This window comes from Staurois parvus, unplaced genomic scaffold, assembly GCF_062004578.1.
Source record: "Staurois parvus isolate SC_StPar_1 unplaced genomic scaffold, SC_StPar_1.0 ptg000394l, whole genome shotgun sequence".
Taxonomy (NCBI): Eukaryota; Metazoa; Chordata; class Amphibia; order Anura; family Ranidae; genus Staurois; species Staurois parvus.
Window position 1 is genome coordinate 3,218,131 of NW_028318190.1, and position 24,333 is coordinate 3,242,463.

The window sequence follows — 24,333 nt, forward strand, 5'->3', positions numbered from 1 at the left end:
TTGTTTACCACGACGACAAGAAAATTTGAAGGAGCAGAATGGAATTTTTTCTCAAACACATGTCTAATAGTGAATGTGGTTTTTGGTCAGGAAAGTTCATTCACTCCAAAAATGAATAATAAAAGCAAAAGGTTCTGAAGTATTTTCAAATGACATTTATAAAGTCATCTAATCTACTGATGAGAAGTTTCATCCAAATGTTTGTCTACTAGTGTAAGGCCAGCTTAAAGGGTTACAAGTAAGACAAATTAACAATGGAGGAGGGTCCTTAGTATAGGGCAACAACAATGTGCACTGAAATCTACTAGTGCTAATCGTTTGATACACAAAGCCAATGTACTGATGTATCCTTTTCTGTTAACGTTCATACTCTGTACAATGCACACAAGGAAATTGTATTGTTTCCAGGCAAGATAAAATCTCTGAGTGAATATTCATTACTAGAAGTTTTCATTCAACTAACTACTAAGACACAGAAACTGATTAATCCACAGTGACTCAAACAACACAGTATAAGCAAATGAAACATTTTATAAAGCAAATATTAAACAGTATGGATATATATATATTATACATTTGTTCCAATTGAATACCATTAGCAATCTAAAAAGCAAAATATACAACAAAGAATGGGGATACATAAGACAAAGCATAATTACTTTTTTATGGCACCAAGTCCCCAATTCTTGTATTAAGGCACTTATCTCTCTTTGATCAATCATTTCTAAAGTGAGCATTTCTTGAGAACTTATTGATGAGGCCATTTTTGTATACATAAGAAATCCCATGTGCATATATAGAAATACACATACAATTTGTAAGATTATATTGAAGATCATTGCATAGACTAGCATTTAGAAGGTTGAAAAAGATTAGGTCCCTTGCAAGATACATGATACAAACAAATTAAACATAATAATTAGATTTGTTCCCCATTAAATGTTAACTCATATTATGTTGCTCCCTTTTGGCACAGGCAGTTTATCCCATTAGACTATTTGTCATAAGGGCATATATTCCCTACAGCTACAGAGGCAGCAGAATAATAACAAAATATTTATCTATATAATTAAACTTTCTGAGAGGCAAGAATCAAGAGTATGCTATAGATCTATTATATACATATAGGAATGCAAGTATATGTAAAGAGACAGAGGAATAGACACCTTAACGTAATCAATAATAAATGTATAGTTAAGTCTCATACCTGCCCTCAGAAATGTACTCATTTCCATGTTATTAATTTAATATTCTAATCCCACTGCATTACATTCATTCATGACACAGTACAGTCACTCACTGGGAAAGCGCCCAGGAAACTGTCTGGGAAGGGGAGGCACCAGCTTTAAAATAGCCTCATTGTGATTCCCACCTTGAGTGGTTGCTCTTTTACCATTCTCACCTTTTCAAAGTATTGATTTAAATTAATCCTGTATCTAAAAATTTGCAGCCAATTTTACTTGTGTTTAAAATGTAACATGCCCCCATATAGGTGTGAAAATGTTACTGAGACCTGTTTCACGCTAATGCAATGCGGGAAATGCAGCAAATCCTGTACGTTTCCCGCACCTCATTGCAATCACGTAGCGTCCAATGCGATCTGGTGCAGCTGTTAATGTTAAATTAATGACACCATGAAACAGATTGCAAAATGCAGTGCGACTGCCAGCAATTGGATTGCATGAGTGAACACCCATGCGATGCGAATCAGGTAGAGAAAAAAGGGTCATGTACCATTTTGGTGCGGATCCGATGCAATTTGAGCCATACAAAATGTATGGCTCAAACCGCATTACACAGACATCACATGTGATGTGCACCGGAATGCGGAGTGATTCCTGTGCGAATCACATGCGATATCAGAACCACACAAGTGTGAACCTAGACTGAATCCAACAGAATCCAATCGTTTGAGCATGCTTTTCAAGTTTATCTCTGCTCTGACATTTGTCATCTCTCCCCTTCCTCCCATAATGCTCACCACAATTTGAGAGAGAGACTGCATTTGTCTGACTATTACGTTTCTCTAGCAGGATGCCTCTTCTACAGATCACTAAGCAGTTTCCTGCTTAGTTTCGATAATAGAATAATGCAGGTCTTTGTGTTCTGAATGGACTCTGCATTATGGGATAGGTCAGGGGAGAGTGGAGTTGTGCATCAAGTCAACATTAATATCCAACTAAAGGTTTATTTGGGTAAATGTAAGTACATAAAGTAAAACTGGAATGCATAATTTAGTGACAGGCTAATTAAATTGAAGGCACTATTGTTTTATTAAAGCTGAACTCTGGGTAGATGGAAGATGAATCAATACAGCAAAGATCTTACGTTATGCAGAATCTCTTTTCCTTACTTGTGTGTCCATTCGCTTCAGATAGCTGTTTGAAAACTGCCTCAGAAGAGTCCCAGCATCTTAATTTCTTGTTCAGGTGACCAGTTATGACAGCAGTTCTCTGTACACTGAGCGATCAGTTGCCCCTTGCAGTTGAGCAGTTCTAATGTAATGCAGCCAATGCTTGCACACTACCTCTGCCTTCTGAGCTCTGCTCACCTATTCCCACACAGCTGCTGTTCCTCTCTCTCTGCCCCACTCCTGAGAGATAGAATAAAAAAATGATTGAAATGATGTACAGGCAGAGTAGGTGTGTGTGTGGGGCAGAGGGTGGGGGAAGAGCCAAATAAAGCTGGGTAACATTTAAGGCTATGGTGGCAGTATGCAATCTTGAGTAGATTTGCTCATCGTTTCTGTTGGCTAAGTAACATGCACTGCTCACTTTTATTTAAAATAGACTAAAAACAGGGATTAGTCCGCATCCTGTGCAGGGGCTACATACAGTTTATTACTTGGCTTCTATGTTCTCTATCATTGGGAAGTTACCTCTGTGCTTTAGACAGAATTTCCTCCATCCAGTGACCAGAGTAGTTTCTGTCTGCAGCACACAGGTAAATTCACACAGATAGGAAACACAGAAGCTAAGCAATAAGCTGTGCTTAACCGGTTTGTAGTTTTTGTAAATAACCGAGAACCGCTAAAGTGAGGAGAGTTTGAAAGTGCTACTAAACCCAGGACCCTACATTCACTATATCCAGTCTCCCACTGTACACAGAATATGGAAATGCAATTATTTTAGTGAATATAAACTGCTAAATACCTTTTCTCATCAGCAGTTATGGCAGTCTTGTGACTTTTATCAGTGTCCAGCAGAGCACTGGTTAAAGCTTGTAGGAGGAGTTTTCATTCTCCACTAGGAGGATGTAGGACCCCTGACCTCTGTCTGGACAGTGCTGATTGGCCCTGTGCTGATCACATGCACTCTCCCAAGCAAAAAAAAAAAAACAAACTCTCTAGCAATACACACCAAACTGAGCATCTGCAGAGTAACTTCAAACCTCTGTTCTATTAGGAGATATTTAGGGGACAATGGAAGAAGGAGAGGTTCAGAGAAGAGAGAATCAAACATACTTTTACACAATGTGGAGAATTAACCCCTTAGGTTCCACAGTGAGTGTAAAAAGAATGCTTTACTGCATATACAGACTGATTTTTACTGTTGTGGGTTTAGTAACACTTTAAAACTCATTCATCCACTACACACATCCAAGATGTCCCAGCTCCCCAGTGCCAGCCTTTGGACTTCAGACAGACAGCTCTTGGACACACTGGGGTTATTTACTAAACTTGGAGAGTGCAAAATCTGGTGCAACTCTGCACAGAAACCAATCAGTACCCATGTTTTACTGCCAAAGCTTATTTGAACAAACTGAAGTTAGAACCTGATTGGCTACCATGCACAGCTGCACCAAATTCGGAGTGCACCAGCTTTAGCAAATGTACCTCACTACGTCACTTGGAAATTACATAGGGTGCCCAGCAGATCACTCCTCTTGGCTGATGAAGCTGCAAAGATCTTTGGAGCCCTGTCATAACTTAACAGGACAAAAGAAGAGGACTATAACTCTACAAGAAAAAGGGAGCAGGAGGCAGGTTTAGGGCTGCATTCAGTATATACCTAGAATTCAGCTTTAATGTAAACAAGTTAGGTTTGAACTGTTAGAAGGCACAGTAAGGTCCCATATTGACAGCTCAAGTTTTGAAAGGATAGCATTGTAAAGCACAAACAAAAACAATACCCTACACCAGTTTATGAGCTGGAAAGATCAATTATTTCACAGCACATGCAAGTCAGTTGTATCTACTTGATTTGTAAATTGGATTTTACTACATATATCATATACTGTAAACTGTGTTACAAAGTATATATCCCTTGAACTTGGGAGTCTTATCATTAAGGCTAAGCAATGCCCTGTTTGGTCAGGTGTTTTTTGTGCATATGTATTGTTTCTGGAAGTGTCACTGAATGAAAAAAAAAAAAGAATCACCTTATCCCAAGCTAAAACTGTGTGAGCCAAAGCTATACTATTAAATGGGGAGAGCATAGGTCAACATGTTATTCCACCACTGGCAAGCTCACAGCTGGAATAAATAACTAATCAGTTGCAGTGTCTTGTGTGTAGCTCATAAAGACTCTGCAAACCCTTGGGTCTCTCCTCCATTTCCAAATCTTCATGAGCTTAATCAGACCAGTCATCCTCATCGAATTCTGAAGAGTCATTCTCAGAGTCGCTGTATTCCACAGCTATACGGCGAGACAGGATAGTGGCCACATCATTACCTCCAACATCTCGTTTCTCATGCTCCAACTGCTCCTGCTCCACTTTGCGCAGTTGGAAACCTAGAAAAGATAGGTACAACTAGATATAAATGGACCATAAATGTATGAAGAAATGTACATTACCTATAAATATAAACTATGGCTAAGAATTACTGATATATAGGGGTGGAATATGTATTATGAACAACTGGGAATTAAACAGTAGAGAATTACACAAGCCTTGTTTGAATTAGGGGGCCTAGTCAAAAACAACTACAAGTACCTGAATATCTGCAGCAAAAAGTCAAACCTACAAGTGAGTAACGCTGAACAGCAAAATCTGAGGATCATTACTTTGTATCAGAATTAGAATACAATTGTGCTCAAAAAATTGCATACCCTGGTGGAAATTGTGACATTTTGGCATTGATACTGAAAATATGACTGACTATTATTATCACAAAGTTGACTCCTTTTAAATCATGATAACAGCAATCACCCAAATGGCCCCAATCAGAAGTTTACATACCCTGCAATATTTGGCCTTGGTACAGAATCAAAAGGTGACACACACAGCTAAACTGGCAACAAAAAGTACATTTCCAACATCTGTGACTTATTAAACTAAAATTAGTGTGCTGGTATAAATAGTCAGTGAGTTTGTTAGCTCTCACGTGGATGCACTGAGCAGGCTAGATACTGAGCCAAGGTGAGCAGAAAAGAACTGTAAAAAGACCTGTTTAACAAGATAATGGAACTTTATAAAGATGGGAAAGGGTATAAGAAGATAACAAAAGCCTTGAATTAGCCAGTCAATACTGTTCAATCACTTACTAAGAAGTGGAAAATTCGGAGATCTCTTGCTACCAAGCCAAGGTCAGGTAAACCAAGAAATATTGCAGCTACAACTGCCAGAAGAATTGTTCAGGATACAAAGAAAAACCCACCGGTAACCTCAGAAGAAATACAGGCTGCTCTGAAAAAAGATGATGTGGTTGTGTCAAGGAGCACAATGTTATGATACTTTAATGAAAATGTGCTCCATGGTTGAGTTGCTAGAAAGATGCCTTTACTGCGCCAATGCCACAAAAAAGCCTGGTTACAATATGCCAGACAACATCTTGACACGCCTCAAAGCTTTTCACACATTGTAGTTTGGAGTCACAACCATACGCACTATGTTTGGAGAGGGGTCAACAAGCCCTATAGCAATAAGAATACCATCCCCACTGTGAAACATGGTGGTGGCTCTGATGTTTTTGGGATGTGTGGGCTCTAAATTCACGGGTAAACTTGTGAAAATTGATGGATGAATGCAGCATGTTATTAGAAAATATTGTCAGGCAATTTGCATTCTTCTGCATGAAAGCTACACATGGGATGCTTTTGGACTTTCCTGCACCAACAACGACCCTAAGCATACCTCCCAAGTTCCTGAGATGGTCACGATAGACACCTATTAGCAACGATATGTAGTCACAGGACACACACCCTGCCAGGCCCATTAACCACTTGGTAACAGCGCTATAGATGAATGACGGCTACAGTGCTGTTGTCCAGTTCTGGGACGGCATCATATGACGTCCTGCCAGAACGCACCCTCCCGCATACCCCCAGTGGCACACACCCAGCGATCTCTGTGATTGCTGTGTCCTAAGGACACAGCTGATCACGTGATGTAGTAAAAGGCCAATCACAGCGGCTCTTTTACCACGTGATCAGCTGTGTCCACATACACAGCAGATCACCAGGTAAATGCAGTTGTCGGCTGCACTTTCCTCACACTGTCACAGCATGAAGTACTGCCGATAACTGGCAATTGTCAGAAAACAGTTCGGCACTGATCATCAGGGCCCTGATGATCAGTGCCCAGCAGTGCCACCCACAAGTGCCAAGCAGTGCCACCCACAAGTGTCACCAGTCAGTGCCGTTAGTCAGTGCCACCCATCAGAGCTGCCTATTAGTGTCCATCAGTGCTGCCTATTAGTGCAGCCTCATCAATGCACATCAGTGAAGGAGAAATTACCTGTTTGCAACATTTTATAATAGAAACAAAAAAAAAAAACTTTAAGATTTTTGCTTTTTTTTTATAGCGCAAAAAAAAAAAATCGCCACATTCAGTGGCGATCAAATACCACCAAAAGAAAGCACTATTTGTGTGAAAAAAATTATAACAATTTCATATGGGTACAGTGTTGCATGACCGCGCAATCGTCATTCAAATTGCGACAGTGCTGAAAGCTGAAAATTGGCCTGGGCAGGAAGGGGGTATACAGTGAAGAAAATAAGTATTTGATCCCCTGCTGATTTTGAATGTTTGCCCACTCACCAAGAAATGATCAGTCTAAAAATTGAATGGTAGGTGTATTGTAACATAGAGACAGAATAGCAACGAAAAAGTCCATTTCTAACAAATTATGCACTGATTTGCATGTTCATGAGGGAAATAAGTATTTGATCCCCTATCATTCAGCAGGATTTCTGGCTACCAGATCTTTCATACAGGTAACAAGCTGAGATTAGAAGCAGTCTCTTAAAGGGAGTGCTGCTAATCTCATTTTGTTACCTGTATAAAAGACACCTGTCCACAGGACCAATCAAACAATCAGATTCCAAACTCTCCACCATGACAAAGACCAAAAGCTGCCCAAGAATGTCAGGGACAAGAGTGTAGACCTACACAAGGCTGGACTGGGCTACAAGACTATCGCCAAGCAGCTTAGAGAGAAGGTGACAACAGTTGGTGCAAACATTCGCAAATGGAAGAAACACAAAACAACTGTCAGTCTCCCTAGGTTTGGTGCACCATGCAAGATATCACCTAGTGGAGTTTCAATAATCATGAAAACAGTGAGGAATCATCCCAGAACTACACATGAGGATCTTGTCAATGATCTCCAGGCAGCTGGGACCAGAGTCACCAAGAAAACAATTGGTAACACACTACGCCAACAAGGATTGAAATCCTGCAGTGCCCACAAGGACCCTCTGCTCAAGAAAGCACATTTCCAGGCCCGTCTGAAGTTTGCCACTGAACATCTGAATGATGCAGAGGAGGACTGGTTGAAAGTGTTGTGGTCAGATGAGACCAAAATCCAGCTCTTTGGCATCAACTCAACTCGCCGTGTTTGGAGGAGGAATGCTGCCTATGACCCCAAGAACACCATCCCAACTGTCAAACATGGTGGTGGAAACATTCTGCTTTGGGGGTGTTTTTCTGCTAAGGGGACAGGACAACTGCACCACATCAAAGGTACGATGGACAGGGCAATGTACCATCAAATCTTGGGTGAGAACCTTCTTCCCTCAGCCACGGCATTGAAAATGGGTCGTGGATGGGTGTTTCAGCATGACAATGACCCAAAACACACAGCCAAGGCAACAAAGGAGTGGCTCAAGAAGAAGCACATTAAGGTCCTGGAGTGGCCTAGCCAGTCTCCAAACCTTAATCCGATTGAAAATCTGTGGAGGGAGCTAAAAGTTCGAGTTGCCAAACGTCAGCCACCAAACCTTAATGACTTGGAGAGGATCTGCCAAGAGGAGTGGGCCAAAATCCCTCCTGAGATGTGTGCAACCCTGATGGCCAACTATAGGAAACATCTGACCTCTGTGATTGCCAACTAGGGGTTTGCCACCAAGTACTAAGTCATGTTTTGTGAAGGGGATCAAATACTTATTTCCCTCATAAACATGCAAATCAGTGCATAATTTGGTAGACATGCATTTCTTTTGAATTTTCTGTTGCTATTCTGTCTCTGTGTTACAATTCACCTACCGTTCGATTTTTAGACTGATCATTTCTTTGTGAGTGGGTAAACATTCAAAATCAGCAGGAGATCAAATACTTATTTCCTTCACTGTAAGTGCCCGGTAGGCAGTGGTTAAAGGAGAATTAAACACAAAAAATTGTTGGTTAAACTCAAGTAGTTTTTTGACCGGTAATATTCATTTTGTAAATATCCAAATGCAGCAATTTAAAAATTGGATAAAAGGTTTAGCATTGTAAAATATTTTTTGATAAACAGTGCATTTTATATACAACTATATAGATCATATAGGGACAAATGAGGAGGAAAGCGAGACAGAGGGACTTTGTTCCAAATGATGGACAGTCCCTCGAAATCAGGGACAGCTGGGAGTTATGCCTAAGCACAAGGACAAGTTGACCCTCCAGTGCTTACAGCAGAAAAAGATGAAGGTTCTAGAGTGTCCATCACAGTCTCCTAACCTTAATATCATTGAGCCACTCTGGGGAAATCTCAAACGTGCGGTTCATGCAAGACAACTAAACACTTTGCATGACCTGGAGGCATTTTGCCAAGACGAATGGGCAAGTATACCACCTGCAAGAATTGGGGGCCTTATACACAACTACTACAGAAGACTGCATGCTATCATGGATGTAAAGGGGGCAATGCACAGTATTAGGAACTAAGGGAATGCAGACTTTTGAACGGGGATCATTTTATTTGTTTTTGTGTTTTTATTAATGTGGCATTCTGTTATAACCTACAGTTGAATATGAATCCCATAAGAAATAAAAGAAATGCGTTTTGCCTGCTCATTCACGTTTTCTACGAATGGTACATACGGTATATTACCAATTCTCCAAGGGTATGCAAACTTTTGAGCACAACTGTATACCCTTGGTTTAGGTATTTTGGAAACTGCTGCCAGACTCTAGTGTGCCAAGTACATATAATTACCAATAACCCCAAGGTATTTAAGAAGCAAAATATGGATTATCCTTTAACATGGTTTTCATTACAGCTCCATAGTGGATCATCTATGCTTGCCTAATTAACAGACAGGAGATTTTAAAAACATTCCTCCTTAACCTTAACATTTTGTGTATTCCAAATAACCAAACAAGAACCAGTAAGAAAAAAGCATAAGCAACTAATTAAAACTATGTAAGAGGAATACTGGGGTACTGTCATGAAACCTTGTGTGCTGCAAGGAACCGGCAACTTCCACTAAACATCTATGAGAGACCAGTGGTACTCCATTCTTACACTTTCTTCCAAGTTGTCTGTCATTTTGCTTGGTGCACCTTCCATTATCTGAGCAAAAAGTTTTTGCCTTGCAGTATAATCGGTTTCTTTGAGTACAGTACAGGACACAGGCTCTATAATCATTATGACTGGATTATATGGAACTACCTTCAGGCACCTGAACACTGGCAAAAAAAAGTTTGGTGGTTGGGATAACCCCTTAAAACTCCTCCCACTAACTAGCTGTTTTGTAGGGACCAGTGTCCTGCACTGTACTACATGAAATTAATTTAACTAGCAAGTCAAAAATCCTATATTTCTGAGGGGTGGGCAACACAGCACACAAACACTCCACACTAGCTATTATTTATTTGATTTTTTTTATTTTTACACTGTCTCTTTAATTTTTTTATAATCACTTTTATTGCTATCAGAGGGAATGTAAACATCCCTTGTGATAGCAATAAGGATGATCTCTTTATGGAGAGATTTGGGGTCCTGACATCTAAAAAATGAAAACTCTTTTCCCCTTCATTCTTAGGGTTTTGACAAAAAGATAGTAGGACAATCTCCTGTGTCCTATGAAACCTTGAGGCCACATTGGGTAAATACAGAGGGTCCTGTCTAAGCACTACCCTGTCCTCTAACGCCATCAGGAAGGGTTCCTTGATTGACAGGCTCTGCAGTTTGCCTATCCTTGCCAATGTGCTTGCTAACAGGAAGGCTAACTTAAAAATACATTTCTAACCAAAATCTGTGCCACTGGCTCAATCGGTGGCTTGGTCAAAGCCTCTAATACTAAGGTCAAATCCCAAGCCGGAAAATCATGTAACTTAGCTGAGGTCACTCTCTCCCTGGCCCCCAGAAACTTCTTAACCAGGGGCTCCGATGCAAGTCTGTGATTCAGAAAGACCGACAGGGCTGCCACCTGCACCTTTAGGGTACTTAGTGCTATACCTTTATCCACCCCTACTTGCAGAAAGTCCAGGATCACCGGGACCGTGACATCAAGTAGAAAACACCCTCTACACCTTGGCGTATATTTTTCTGGTGATTGGTTTCCTACTGAGGAGTAGAGTGTCTATTACTCTTTTCGAACACCCACTTATTCTAAGGATTTCCCTCTCAAGAGACAAGCCGTTAGCCGAAAAAACTCTGGATTGGGGTGCCGAGTTTGTTCCTGTAGGAGAAGAACGCACCTGACTGGTAGACGCTGTGGGGGAGCCATGGCCCACCTCTTCAAGGTGGTGAACCAGGCTCTTCCTGGCCACCACGGGGCCAGCAAGATCAGTCTGCAGCCAGATCAGGCCAGCTTCTGGAGTACCCGCGGGCTCAGTGGCAGAGGGGAAAATGCATATGCCAGCTCTAAATCCCATTCCTGTGCTAATGCGTCCAGGCCTTCAGATCCCTGTTCCCAAGCCAAAGAGAAATACCATTTCACCTTCCTGTTTCTCCTGCAGGCAAAAAGGTCTATCTCCGGGCAGCCAAAGACCTTAAGTTCCCACTCTCCCTGGCAAACTAACTGTTGGCTGAGAAAGTCTGCTTTCGTGTTGACCGACCCCTTTATGTGGACCACTAACACCGAAGGCACTCTGTACTATGCCCACCCTAGAATCCCTTGCACTAGGTTCAGGAGATTTTTGGATCTGGTGCCCCCGATGATTCAGGTATGCCACTGTCGACATATTGTCTGACAGAATTTGGACGACTTCTCCTTTGAGCCTGGCTGCAAAGGCTTTCAAGGTCTGACCTACTGCCAAGAGCTCTCTGCAGTTGGAGGAGGTCCTTTTTTGATGTGGCTCCCACAGGCTTTGGGCTTGTTGGTCCTTTAGATGAGCCCCCAGCCCCATTTGCTTGCGTCCGCGGTTACCTAAATTGGGTTCTACTGCGCCCACGGTCTCTCTGCCCCCAAAATTTGGGGCTTGAGCCACCATCCCAAACAGGGATGGTGGCTCAAGAAATCTTTGCATTCACTAGGAGGGAACCCCTCTCGTGCAGTGACTCCACTTTCCTGTTCCAGGAGGATAGAAGGAAGAATTGAAGCTCCCTGGAATGCTATTGTACCCACTCCATGGTCGGAATGTAAGCAGTCATGACACCTGGAACTCTCATGATGTGCCTGCGGGAGCAATCTGAAAATGCTATCAAGGTGGAGACTTCCTGCACTACCTTTTCAATCTTTTCTTGGGGTAGAAATAGCTTCTGGGCGTGCACTGTGTACCCCAAGAACACCTTGGTTTAGGAGGGAGTCGATGAGGACATCTCCCAATGGACAATCCACCCCAAAGATTCCACACCTTTTCCAGGTCTCTCAGGACTTGGTGTTGTGAGACTCCATATCATCAGATTGTCTAGGTAAGGAATGAGGGAATTTCTCTGAAAGTGTAAAAAGGCTACTACCTCTACCAAGACCTTGGTAAATATTCTTGGACTGGCAGCTAGTCCAAAAGGGAGAGCTCGGAACTGCCAGTGACTGTTCTGTGAAGATGGCAAAGAGTAAGAAGGCTTGGTAATCCGGGGCAATGGGAACCTGGAAGTGGCACAGTGGCCATAAAGACTCCTTTGAGCAGATGCTTCCGTACACTGTAGATTTTTCCATGAGGAAACCATTCAACTTTCTCAGGTTTATGATCAAGCATAATTTCCTTGAAGGTTTCGGGACCACGAACACGTGGGAATGAAATCCCTGAAACATTTGGTCCGCTGGTATGGGGACAATTACCCCCTGATCCCTTCGAAAAGACCTTCTGCCTTTGTCCTGTCTCTGGGTTGATAAGTCAGCAAAAAGTATGAGGGGGAGATGAGAACTCCAGCTGGTACCCCTCTCATCAACTGCAGGATGTACGGGCTGTACGTAATCTTCCCCATTGTTGAAGGAATCTGAACAGCCTTCTGCCCACCCTGAGGTCATTTGGGGTCCTTACTGGTGGTTTTGGAGGTTTTGCTGGCCCATTTTTTTTATGGGAGTCTTTCCTAAACCTTTGTTGGGCCTGATTAAGGGGGACATGAAAAAAATGTCTTCCCCTTATCTTTTTTGGCTTTGGTAGGAAACTTCTTCCCCTTTTCGGCGGACCTAGATAACACCTGGGCTAAATAAGAAGGAACCCTTAAAGGGGTAAACCACAGAGACGGGCTCTTGATGTTTGATCACCCTCCTAGGTTTTACCCACTGCCCTTCGGGCTGAATTAAGGAAGGCCGTGGTCTTAGCCAATGTTCTATATCCACTGCAGCATCTGACAGGTAGGCCACTGCCTTTCCAACCACCTCCAGGGAATTCAGGACCTTTTCTGACTGGGTTTCCCCTTTTTTCTTTGTACTTCGCGCGATGTGGTCAATTACTCTGTGTATCCAAGCATCAGTGTTTCTTGCGAAGCAGGCAGATGCCAGGGCTGGGGCCACAGTAGTGGCATTGGCATCCCAGGCCCTACACAGTAGTGTTTCTGACCTACGGTCCATCTGGTCTCTGATGTTACCGGAGTCTTCAAAGGACAGGTAAGACTTTTTAGACACTTGCGATAATGCTGTATCCAATTTGGGGGTTTTGAAGAATTTCTCCTCCTCTTCTTCCCCAAAGAGGTACCGCTTCTTCCAGGTCTTCAACTTTAGGACCTCTCTCTCAGGCTCATTCCACCATCTTAAGACAATATCTTTGAAAGGGTGTACAGGTAGTACCCTAGCCTGCAGTCTCACCAACCCTCTATACATCTGGTCTTGGGCTGAGACCTGCGCTGGTGGCTCTGGAATGTCCTGTGAGGCATGGATAGCCCTTAGGAGCTCTTCCATGTCTTCCACAGCAAAGAGGTGTCTACCTGGTCTAGATTCCTCACCAGCCAAACTAGCACCATCCAAATCTTCCCCTTCCTCCAGGAAGCTTTGGCCCAGAAACCTCTGCTTCCTAAGTCTTCCTCCTGCGTGACCTGAGAGGACGAGGGACCTAAACCTCCCCACTGCTTCCTTGTCCAAACTCCCTCCTGGGAAGACGATCCCTCCCTACAGGATCGAGCATCCACCTCCATAGCTGTCAGGGCTGTCTTGAAGGATTGTAAGGTGGCTAACATTTCCGTTCGCACCGACAAAAAATCCTTCATAACCGCCAAGGTTTCTTTCCCTGACAACTTGTAAGACCTTATCATTACAATAACCACACCATTTGGAGCATGGGGCGCGGGCTTTAGCTGTCTTGTGGGTGCTCTCCTGGGGAGTTCCACACGGCTCTGAGGAGAGATGAAGGTCTCCACCCCCCTCCTCTCCCCCGTCAGAAGAGTCAGATTCACCACCCGTGGTTTTCTCACTGGCTGCAGCCACTGCTTCATTTTCCATCTTGCAGGGCGTTTCAGGACTGTGCTGCCTTCGCCGGGCTCCAGGAGGCTCCTCACCAGCCTCACATGGAGAAGAAGCGGACTGGCACCGCCATCTTTCCGAAAGCCCCGTCCCCACCGGAAGTCATATTGGAAGCAAGGCTTGGAACGCAGCCTCCTTCCCTCCTACTTTTGGTCCTGCGCCTCAGGCTTCACTGGAGAAACTAGTGACAGACTTAGCTGAAGCCGCCCTGTTTCCCTTACAGGAGGCACCATGCGATGCTGCCCGGCCTCCGCATACCTGCGAGCAGCATCTCGTGGCCTAGTCCTCGCCCAACATGCCTCCCTGGTGCCTGGGAAGAGGGCAGAAGATGCCTGTGCCTGGAAGGCTCCGTACCACTAGGAGCCCTGGAGTGGGTAAGTGAAAGCCTGCCCTCCCCGGCTCAGCTACTACCCTCCAGGGAGGACCTCCAGCCCTCAGCCATACAAAAAAACAAATATTTCGCTGACACACAATCAAGAACTGATGAGTGAAGGGAAGGACAGGGAATTTAAACTGTCAATTGTTGATTGTGTTTCCTGTCAGGTGGAGCTAGACATTTCTCAATCCTGCCATCCTGGAAGATGACTAGAGAAAAAGAGCTTTTAGGGCCTTTAACCTCTTGTCTACCAGATCCTAGAACACTGGGTTATCTTCTACAGGGCTGTGAGGGTCTTGTTAAGACAAGACAAGAAATGTCAGGATCTACCAAAGGAACTTTGGTTTTGGAATTTTGCAAGAAATTCTTTTCAATAGGATATCGGTGAGCGAAGCATTTAGGAGTAACAATCTGCTCCGGATGAGACTAGTCCCTGTATAAGACAGGCTCCACCTGCTCGTAAACTGGAAAAGTCTAGGTTGGGTTTGGAAGTGTTAGGAAACCCATTCTGGAGACCTTGGGGTGAGCAGACTCCAGCTGTTCAAAGGGTTATCAATAGTATCTTTAAGCTTGGATGAGAATTCAGCCCAAATCATTTCATTCTTATCAGATTCATCTGATAGAGGGATTATCCTCAACTACTACCTTTTCCACAGGTTTACTTAAGGGCAAAATGAAAGTGATTCAGGAGGGGAGACAGAAGGGGCATGGCTGTGACCCCTGCTATAATGCCATTGATTCTGCAAACGACATCTGATATTGTGTCAGAAAATTCCTCTCAGGATAATGCAGACAGGAAACATAATAGAATCATCACAGAGAAAACTTCTGTAGGAAGGGATAGGCTCTCTCAATCGAAAGAGAAGGAGCAAAAACTGAGGCACGTTTTTGAGTGGTAGGGGTTATCTACTGTAATGTCCCTGCAGCTTTCTTCTTTTCACAATCACATCCAATCACATGAAGGAAGCTGCATATAACCACAGTAATGACTAAAGTTCCTGTGTCTAATACTTTATGACCAAGAAATGTTTGTGCTGGTTTTTGTTTGTGCTTTGGAATCCCATTCTACAAAACCTGTTACGATCTACCCTGGTTATGAATTTATCTTCTGGTACTTGTTCGTAATCTGTCTTCATCTATGGCATACAGCGGGCAGGTGACAGGTAGATTGCACCCATTCCTTTCCAACTCCGAAACCTGGACAGGAGGGGAAGCATTTAATGGAACCGAGCCTTAAACCCAGTAGCTGAAAGCCTGATTCTCCTCCTCTCTTCTTTCAGTGGCTGCGGGAGGAAAATACGGGTGCTCAGTTCCAGTAAATGTTGCAGCCCTACCTGTCCAGGTTCCACTACCTGTCTGCTTCCCTGGTACTGATCATTCACTGTTGTCATTCATACCTGAAGCATAATAAACTGTTTACACAATGGTTTAATTTGTGAGTGAACAAAGTTCTGTGCAGAGCTCATTCTGTTCCTTCATTCTGTGCAGTTAACCCCTTCACGCCTAAGGGTAAAACAAATCTAAATGCCTAAGCACAATTCTGCAACGTTGACGTGTTCGTAAAACCGTACATATCGTCACAACTACTTTGTACATCCAGGTGGATTATACCTTGTTTTTTTCAGGACAAATTGGGCTTTCATTTGGTGGTAAATGGTCATGGATAGCTCCTAATTTTTTTTTATTATTAAAGGAAAACTGGGCCAAAATAGTAAAAAAAATCATTTTTTTAAATTTAACTGTGTGTTTCTTGTTACGACCATAACCTACCACCAAAGAACAACTCAAAATACATTCTCCAGTTCTTGACAATCGCAGCGATACCATATATGTGTATGTTATTTGTTGTTTGTACCCGTAGTACAGTCCAGAAACAACAGTGCGCATTTTGTTTTTGTCTTTTTTTTTTTTTATATAAAACACACTGTCACTGACATTGACATTAACACTAACTGACACGGATACCAATTTTTTAAAAAAAAATCCTGACCTTTGACCCTGACCTTTGCCCTTGACCCTGACCTTTGACCCTGACCTTGACCCAAACACTAACCCTGGTACTGAACTAGATCAAACCTTGATCTAGGTATTTTTCTTTATTTTTTCTTTTATTTTTTAATATTTATTTATCTTTTTTTTTTTTTTACAAACTTTTTTTTTCTCTCTCTGTGTCAGGAGTTCGAGAGATACAATGTATCTCTCTTCTCCATTCATAGAGAGAGAGAAAACAAGGGGGCCGGGCTGCACAGTGATTGATCACTGTGATAGCCAATTAGAGGCTATCACAGCGATCACGTGACCCGGAATCGGGAGTCCCGGGTCCCGATCGTTAGAACGGGACCCAGGGCTCTCAGTGACACCGCGGTCTTGGTGCTGGGAGCGCGCCGAGCGGCGCGCTCCCAGCACAAAGACAGGTACGCAAATATGCGGCCCCACGGAAAAAAGCTCAGGTCCGTGAGGCCGCATATTTGTGTTACGTCGGCGTCAAGGGGTTAAGGATGCAGAGATGGAGATTGATGACTGTGTCCTTAATCTCCTTTCTCAGGGGTCTGTTTAGAACCCTGATTTTTTTTTACCAAAGCCCACCAACAGAGCTGTTACAAACAATTTAAATAATAAGATGTTAAAAAAAATTAAAGTAAAAAACTACTGATATCGTCCACTGCTCTATTAAATTATTTAGAGCTCCAGTCCACTCCAGTGATTCATTGAATCCATGTGCCAGCGTCTGCAGTGCTCAACCATCCTCTGCCCTGCTGATAAGATCCACTGCTCTACTGACTGATACCATCCTCTGCCCTACTAACACTGTCCACACCCAGTCCACTGCTCTACTGATACTGTCCACTACTTACTAACACTGTCCACATTTAAGGTACGCCAAGTTTATTTTTTATTATAGTGACATATGTTTTATTCTTCTGCATTTTACTATTTAACCACATGCCGCCCAGCCACTGTATAAATACGGCGGCAGGGCGGCACGGCTGGGCAAAAGCACGTTTTAAAACGTGTGTTTTGTGAACAGGTAGGGGGCGCGCGCGAGGCGCACCGCCGCCCTACCTGTCCCACCGATCACAGCCGCGGATGTCAGTCGCCAGGTCACAGCCGGTCGATACCGGCTATGTCCCGGGATCATCGCTGACAGAGAGCACAGCTGCAGTAGCTGTGCTTTCTGTCAGTTCCCTGACAGCTCCAGGACACGCTGATCAGGACAGAAGAGTTTCTTTCTCCCGATCAGCGGTACACACCCCCTGCAGTACACACCCCCGCCCCCTAGTAAAACACTCCCCTCACACAGTTAACCCTTTCCCTGAATAATAAACTTAACCCCTTCCTCCCCAGTGCCATTAGTACAGTGTCAGTGGTTTTTTTTTTTGCACTGATCACTGTATTGGTGTCACTGGGGATGTCAGTGACCCCAAGTCAGTACCCCCCAATGTCAGAATGTCCGCTGCAGTCCCGCCATAAGTCGCTGATCGCCGCCATAAGTCGCTGATCGCAGCCATTATTAGTATTAAAAAAAAACTAAAAATCCCAGTATGTTTCCCGCCATTTGTAAACGCTATTACTTTCACGTAAACCAATTTACACGTATTGGGTTTTTTTTTTTTTAGCAAAGACATGTCGCAGAATGCATTTTGGCAGAAATTTATGACTAAGTTTGATTTTTAAATTTTTTTTTACTGGACATGTTTTATAGCAAAAAGTCCAAAATATTGTTTTTTTTCCTCAAAATTGTCAGCCTTTTTTTTTATAGCGCAAAAAATAAAAACCGCACAGGCAATCAAATACCACCGAAAGAAAGCTCAATTTGTGGGGAAAAAAAAAGGATGTAAATTTCATTTATGTACCGTATTGCATGACCGCGCAATCGTCCGTTAAACTAGCGCAGCGCTGTATAGCAAAAAAATGGTGTAAATTGCAGTATCTATACCATAGTTTGTAGACGCTATAACTTCCACACAAAGCAATCAATATACACTTATTGGGATTTTTTTTTTTACCAAAAACATGTAGCAGAATACATTTTGGCCTAAATTTATAACCAACTTTGAGTTTACTATATATTTTTTATAGCTGAAAGTAAAAAATATTGTTTTTCTTCAAAATTTTTGGCCTTTTTTTGTTTATAGCGTGAAAAATAAAAAGCGCACAGGTGATCAAATACCACCGAAAGAAAGCTCTATTTGTGTGAAAAAAAGGACGTAAATTTCGTTTGGGTGCAGCATTGCATGACCGTGCAATTATCAGTTGAATTAGTGCAGCACCGAGTAGCAAAAAGAGGCCTGGTCATTAAGGGGGGTAAATCCTCTGGAGGTCAAGTGGTTAATTAGGCCTTGCTAGGTAATTTCTTAAAAAAAAAAAAAAAATTAAAAAAGGGGGCATATGCAGGTGACTTTTTCATCTCCAGACTGGGGACAACCATCCCTAATCTCCTACAAGAGCTTGAGGTTTGCTCCAAACTTTCTAACTACAAAATAATTTAACTATGTCAGAAGCATTAAAGCTTACAGTTCCCCATACTAAAATGCAAACATTAGAAACCAACATGCCTTTCAAGTGGACAAGAGGGAAACGCAACCATCTTGGGGTTTACCTTACCTCAAATTTACTGAATCTATATCAAACTCTTCCAAATTCAATCCCTTCTAGCTTCTGGAAATCAGTGAAATTTGAATTCTCAGTTTTTGTGGGCAGACCATAAACCCAGAATTAAAGTGGTTATAAAGGCTGAAGGTTTTTTTACCTACATGCATTTTATTATTTTCATGGATATGAAAATAATATATGAGGTCTTGAAGAAATTGTCTTTGTTCCTTGCAACTAGTAAGGTTTACAGGAAGCAGTCACATTATAGCAAGGAAATGGTCCAATCACTATGGCTGGGAAAATCTCCACCTTGCAGCAGCACGTAACAAAGGGGCAGGGAAGCTAGTGCCATCAATGCCCTAATATGGCCAAATGTCATCAATTCCATTGTTCATATATTTAAAAGTGGCAATACTCAGTTAATGATTTCCTGTCTCTTTATTACATGCGGCTGCCAGGCAGGAAACTTCCCATGCCATAGCTGATTGGGCCAGCAGCCTGTTATCATATGACAGGTTCCAGTCTGTTCAGCCAGATACTTAGCTCATCACTACTAGCAACTAAGGATTGGCTCTTGAGGCTATTTGCTGATCATCTAGCTGGGCCTGGCAGAATGCATTAAAGAGGAGCTGTATGCATACGATATTCCCTCCACCCTAGATTATTGCACTTATGTCTACAATAGATAGTCTTTTCCTGATGAAAATGCAACTTCACCATGTGTGGCTTAGTGAAACAGAGTGCAGTTAACATCAGTCAGTAAAGGTCACTTTTTTATTTACTATAATGGAAAGTAGGAAGCTCTACTACATAGGTCACTGGGAAGAGGATCCCCATGTGACGTTTCTTCCTCTTCTCTTTAACAAAAACTTTTTGGACTGTGGCTTTCATAGATTCCATAGCATCCAGCACTTTTATTGTCTTGTCACTGGGAATAAAGTATCATATTAAAGTTGTCTAATTAAATAGAAGTACCAACTATCAAACCTCTTTTCATATGCACTGCTGCCATTCACAAAAGGTCTATGATCTTTCAGGGCTACCGTGGGTCCTCACTTCAGTCAAACTGGAATTCATGCAACATTTTAGCATGAATTTTATGCCTCTTTTCTACAGCTATTTCTTAACAAGAGCTCTATTTCTTCAGTGTGTTTTACAAACACTTCCTTGTTGTTTGATGTATCTGAGCTATCTTGTGTATTGTCTGAGATCTTAACAAGCAAAAGGGAATACTCCATCAGGCTGTGTCTCTTAAACAGAGAATTTTATACATGAAGCCTAAATAGCATACAGAAATGTAAAATCTATCCAGTACAGGTTGTATTAAGGTATTTGAAAAATTGAATGAGGTATTTTCTTTTGCTTTAAGTGATATATTTGGCTTCAGTTCTAAAAGAACCAAATGTAAACATTATCCTTCTCTTTGGGAGTTTAAGCTTTATCTAGGTATTTAATATAGTCCATTTTCCAGGTCCAGGTTATCCGTGATTAGGGCAGCCAAAAAGGAATCAATCTTTTTGCGATTTTTGCTGTGCATCCAACTCTGGAAAAGTGGTGCCACTTGTTAGGGGAAGCATTAATCTATGAAAATATGGCCAAAAGCCCACCAGAGAATTTAGGCATCCATCAACCAATATGTTTAGTGTTGCCACTACACCAGATTCTGAGTGCTCCAGTTAGTAGTAAACCTTCCTCAATGTGTCTTTTTCAGGTGTGAAGAAACGGTTCATTCTAAGTGTTTAGATGCCTGGTCATGTAACAAGGTCACATGACCACTATACATACTATTATAAAAAAAATCCAATAAAAAACAAAGTCTTAATATAAAAAAGAAATAGTTGATGTAAGTTCACTTGGGGGGTTTGCTGTTCCTTAAAGTTGGACCTCCAAATGGAGGTAGCGTCAGAACTGCTCAATGGCACCATTAAAGAGCTGACTGGTGATGATTCTAAATTAGAAGACTCTTAGTTGGACTTTCCTGTACATTATCCTTTATAAGTAATAAAGGTATACAAATTATAATTTAATATAGTCGTATAAAAGTATATCGATAATTACATTCACATGCATAAAATTGCATGAAATGCATAACGTTTATAAAGTTTACACTACACTTGGTGTATTGCTTTGCTCTTTTGGTCTCTTGTTTCTTGTATGCTGGCTAAAAATGTGCTTTATGACATGCACTGGTGGGTGAGACTGTATACAAGCTTATTTATCAAAAAGAAAAAAAAAATTCATATGTGATCTTGTCCTAAATTACCCTCCTTCAGGTTCAAAAGGTGGCCCTCCCCAACTACCCTGTCCATATTTTAACTCTGAACCAACAAAAATTGTCAACCTTCCTCTTTTCCTCAAACCCTGGTGAAGGCCTGGTAAAAAGACAAAGACAGAGTGAGTATTAAAAAAAGTTATATGTTGGATGAGCCCTTTGCTAGTGTACGAAAAGCTTATAAATCGACTAAATGACTCCCATGATAAGTTTCTAAAGATCTGGGGGGCCCAGAATTCGATATGCCTTGCCTTTAACAAACCACTAATGCCTCAGCTGCTTTTAGCATTGTGCCCCCTGTACTATCACAGTAAGCCCCTGAACAACCATAACAACCTCTCCCTGAAAGACCTCCCCATTTATTCCTACCACTACCCCTTCTTTTTATCGCCTCTCACTCTTCATCTTTCTACTGTACTTTCCGTTTTTCTAAGATTCCCAGGTTGTTTGTCTCTTGTCTCATTGAATCTGACATACAGATCTACTGCTGGACTATTGTCTCACTTTTTTATCAGTGAATATCGATCAAGTAGAATTTTGCAATAGGCAATACTCACAGAATCTCTAGTTTTCTTTTCATACAATTTTGTAAACTTTACTGTGAAATTTTGCCCCTGCACAGACTTATAAATTTGTTAATGCCCAACTCATAAAAATGCATAAAAAAATAGTGTTACAAGGAAACACTCTTGCTTTGATATCTTCAAGTTGGCAAAATAGAAGCAAAAACCTTATGAGATCTCTAGAACCCTAGCCCTTGAAACTGGCAGGCAAATTCATGCACTGTACATGGTCTTTTTACCCAAATGCCAGGTCATTGCTATTTGGGAGTCTCCCATCAAATCAGCTGTGTAGAAATAAGTGAAATGTTTTAACTATTATATGGGTTATATTTTTGGGGGTGTAGAGCCTGGCTTCACCCCCTGCATATTGTTGGCTGCCCCATGTAAAGTTTGTGCTGATGGTCAAAACTCCTGATGTGCTGGTTGTGTATTGTCAGTCTACTATCCAAATTTCAGTAGTACGAATTCATTTCTCAAATCTTATATGAGGCGAGAGTGGAAGCAGAAAACAGAGAGAGAAATCAGGGAAGTAGGCACTCTCTAAGTACATGACAGCTCCAGAAAGCTCTACTTTATGAGAAAAAAAACAATAGCTCAAATAGAGAGTTCTGGCTTTGTATTTATATGAAATTGAATATTATTCAGAGACAACCATGATATGATCATTACCCTAGGATCACACTGCAAGATCCACTACAGATTATTTATTTTGGATTAAAGAATCCTATAATACCATTGTCATACAATACCAAACGATTATAGAAATGTTTAAATACCTTGACGGATTGCAGACAAAAGGTCGCTCCTTGGATCGCTCACTGGTGGCAGGTTGGTTTTTGGTTTTGGGGTCAAAGATTCTCCTTCTATTTTGGTAACAGCTGGGGGAGGAGGAGGACCAGGAGGAGGAGGACCAGGAGGAGGTGGACCAGGTGGTGGTGGTGGTGGAGGTGGAGGTGGGCCTCCAGCAGGAGGGGCTGGAGGAGGAACAGGGGATGAAGGAGCATAATCCATCACTGAAGACACAGGAGGGGGAGGGGGAGGAGGAGCAGGAAATCCAGGCATAGGAGGGCATGCTGGTGGACTTGGGGGAGGAAGGTAGGAAGGGTCTGGAAACATTCCAGCTGGAGGTGGTGGTGGAGGAGCCAGAGGAGGGGAAATACTGGGTCTTCCACCAATTGGAGAGCTTATGGGAGGCGCTGGAGGTGGGTGGGCTGGGCTGACAAAGCTTCCTCGATTAGTAGTTCCAGGTGAGCTGATGGTATAAATAAAACTAGTTATTTTTAGACTGCAATTATTGATTTTACTCACTTCAGCAAAATGCCAAAATCTAAATCTGGGAATACACTAGTAGAATTTCACATGAAAATTTGTTTGAAAATTTGTACAAAAAATTCTCAGAACATCTGAATGTCCTTCGAAAGTAGTTCAAATTTCCCTGTGCTTTTAACATTCGATTTTGGAATGAATGGACTTTACCTAGCAAAAACCATAAACACTATTAGAGATTCAGGCATTCAAGAAAAATTTTCCATCTTGCTCCTTCAAATTTTCTCAACATTCGAAAATAAATGTCAAATTTGATCCCACTAATGATTAGAAATATGTAAGAACATTCTAATAATGTTCTTGCAACAAAAAAACATTGAATTAAATTCTACTAGTGTGTAACCAGCTTAGGAAACATAGCTGAATTGTTCCAAGTACTAAATAGCTGTGACAGGGTGGTAGAAGGCTTTTCCAGGTCTAATACATTTTATCAAGTGTAACTTAACTAATTAGTTCACAATAAACACATGCCAATGGTATATCTTGCTTAATCATATACAGTATACGGATTGATTAGCATTGACTACATTTGTCACCTATGACTATAACTGTCTATCTAATGAAGTGGTAATAGAGAGAGCATAATGTGGTACCACAGAGAAGTGTACAAATCTTTATGCAAAATGTGGCACCTACTGAAAATAACAGAACATGGTTTCCAAAAACAGTTCTGGTCACTATGCAGCCACAACCCTGCAAACAAAAGGCATGGAAATCACCCTGCAAAAATATAACAAGCACTTAAATGGTGTTCTACATTAAACTAAAAAGATGTAGTTTGGCAGCGCTATCAGTAGCAAGGACACCAAACAACTTTGAGCTGCTTGCAACCAAATGTCTGCTTTACCCACTGATGTCACTTGATCCATTATGCACTCTTTCCAGTTTCACAAACTATATCTAGTTTGGCCATTAAGAACCTTTGACCGCACTCATCATTTTGGTCACTTCCTCCACAGCTTTAGACACTGTACAATCGCTCTTCAAAATCTACATGATGCCCCATGCATGCACACCACAAGCTCCTTCAACTTCAGTGAAGTGCTCTTCAGGAACCTGACATTAGAAAGTCTTTCCATGGACAACAAAGGAGTCTGGGGACTGTAAATATTTTAAAGAGCCACTGTGCAGAACCATGCAGGCCCTAAAGCAACTAGTTATTCAGAGTTGCATTTCAAGTAAGTATGTTACATAAAGAAAATGTGGAAAAAAGGA

General features: G+C 41.9%; 1 protein-coding gene and 1 pseudogene across 2 annotated transcripts in view; both read right to left on the bottom strand.

The window, feature by feature from the left end:
• Positions 1-511: 511 nt before the first annotated feature.
• The window catches only part of WASF2 (WASP family member 2), a 269,369-nt gene continuing 245,547 nt past the window's right edge, over positions 512-24,333 (bottom strand). For both annotated transcript variants that reach the window (XM_089686248.1, XM_089686249.1), the window contains exons 8-9: positions 22,569-23,044; positions 512-4,733 (exon numbers count right to left, since the gene is read on the bottom strand). In XM_089686248.1, coding sequence (XP_089542374.1) covers positions 4,573-4,733; positions 22,569-23,044 — 637 coding nt within the window. In that variant the 3' untranslated portion in view covers positions 512-4,572. The remainder of the gene's footprint in view (positions 4,734-22,568; positions 23,045-24,333) is intronic.
• Positions 12,641-14,259, bottom strand: LOC149455408 (uncharacterized; annotated as a pseudogene).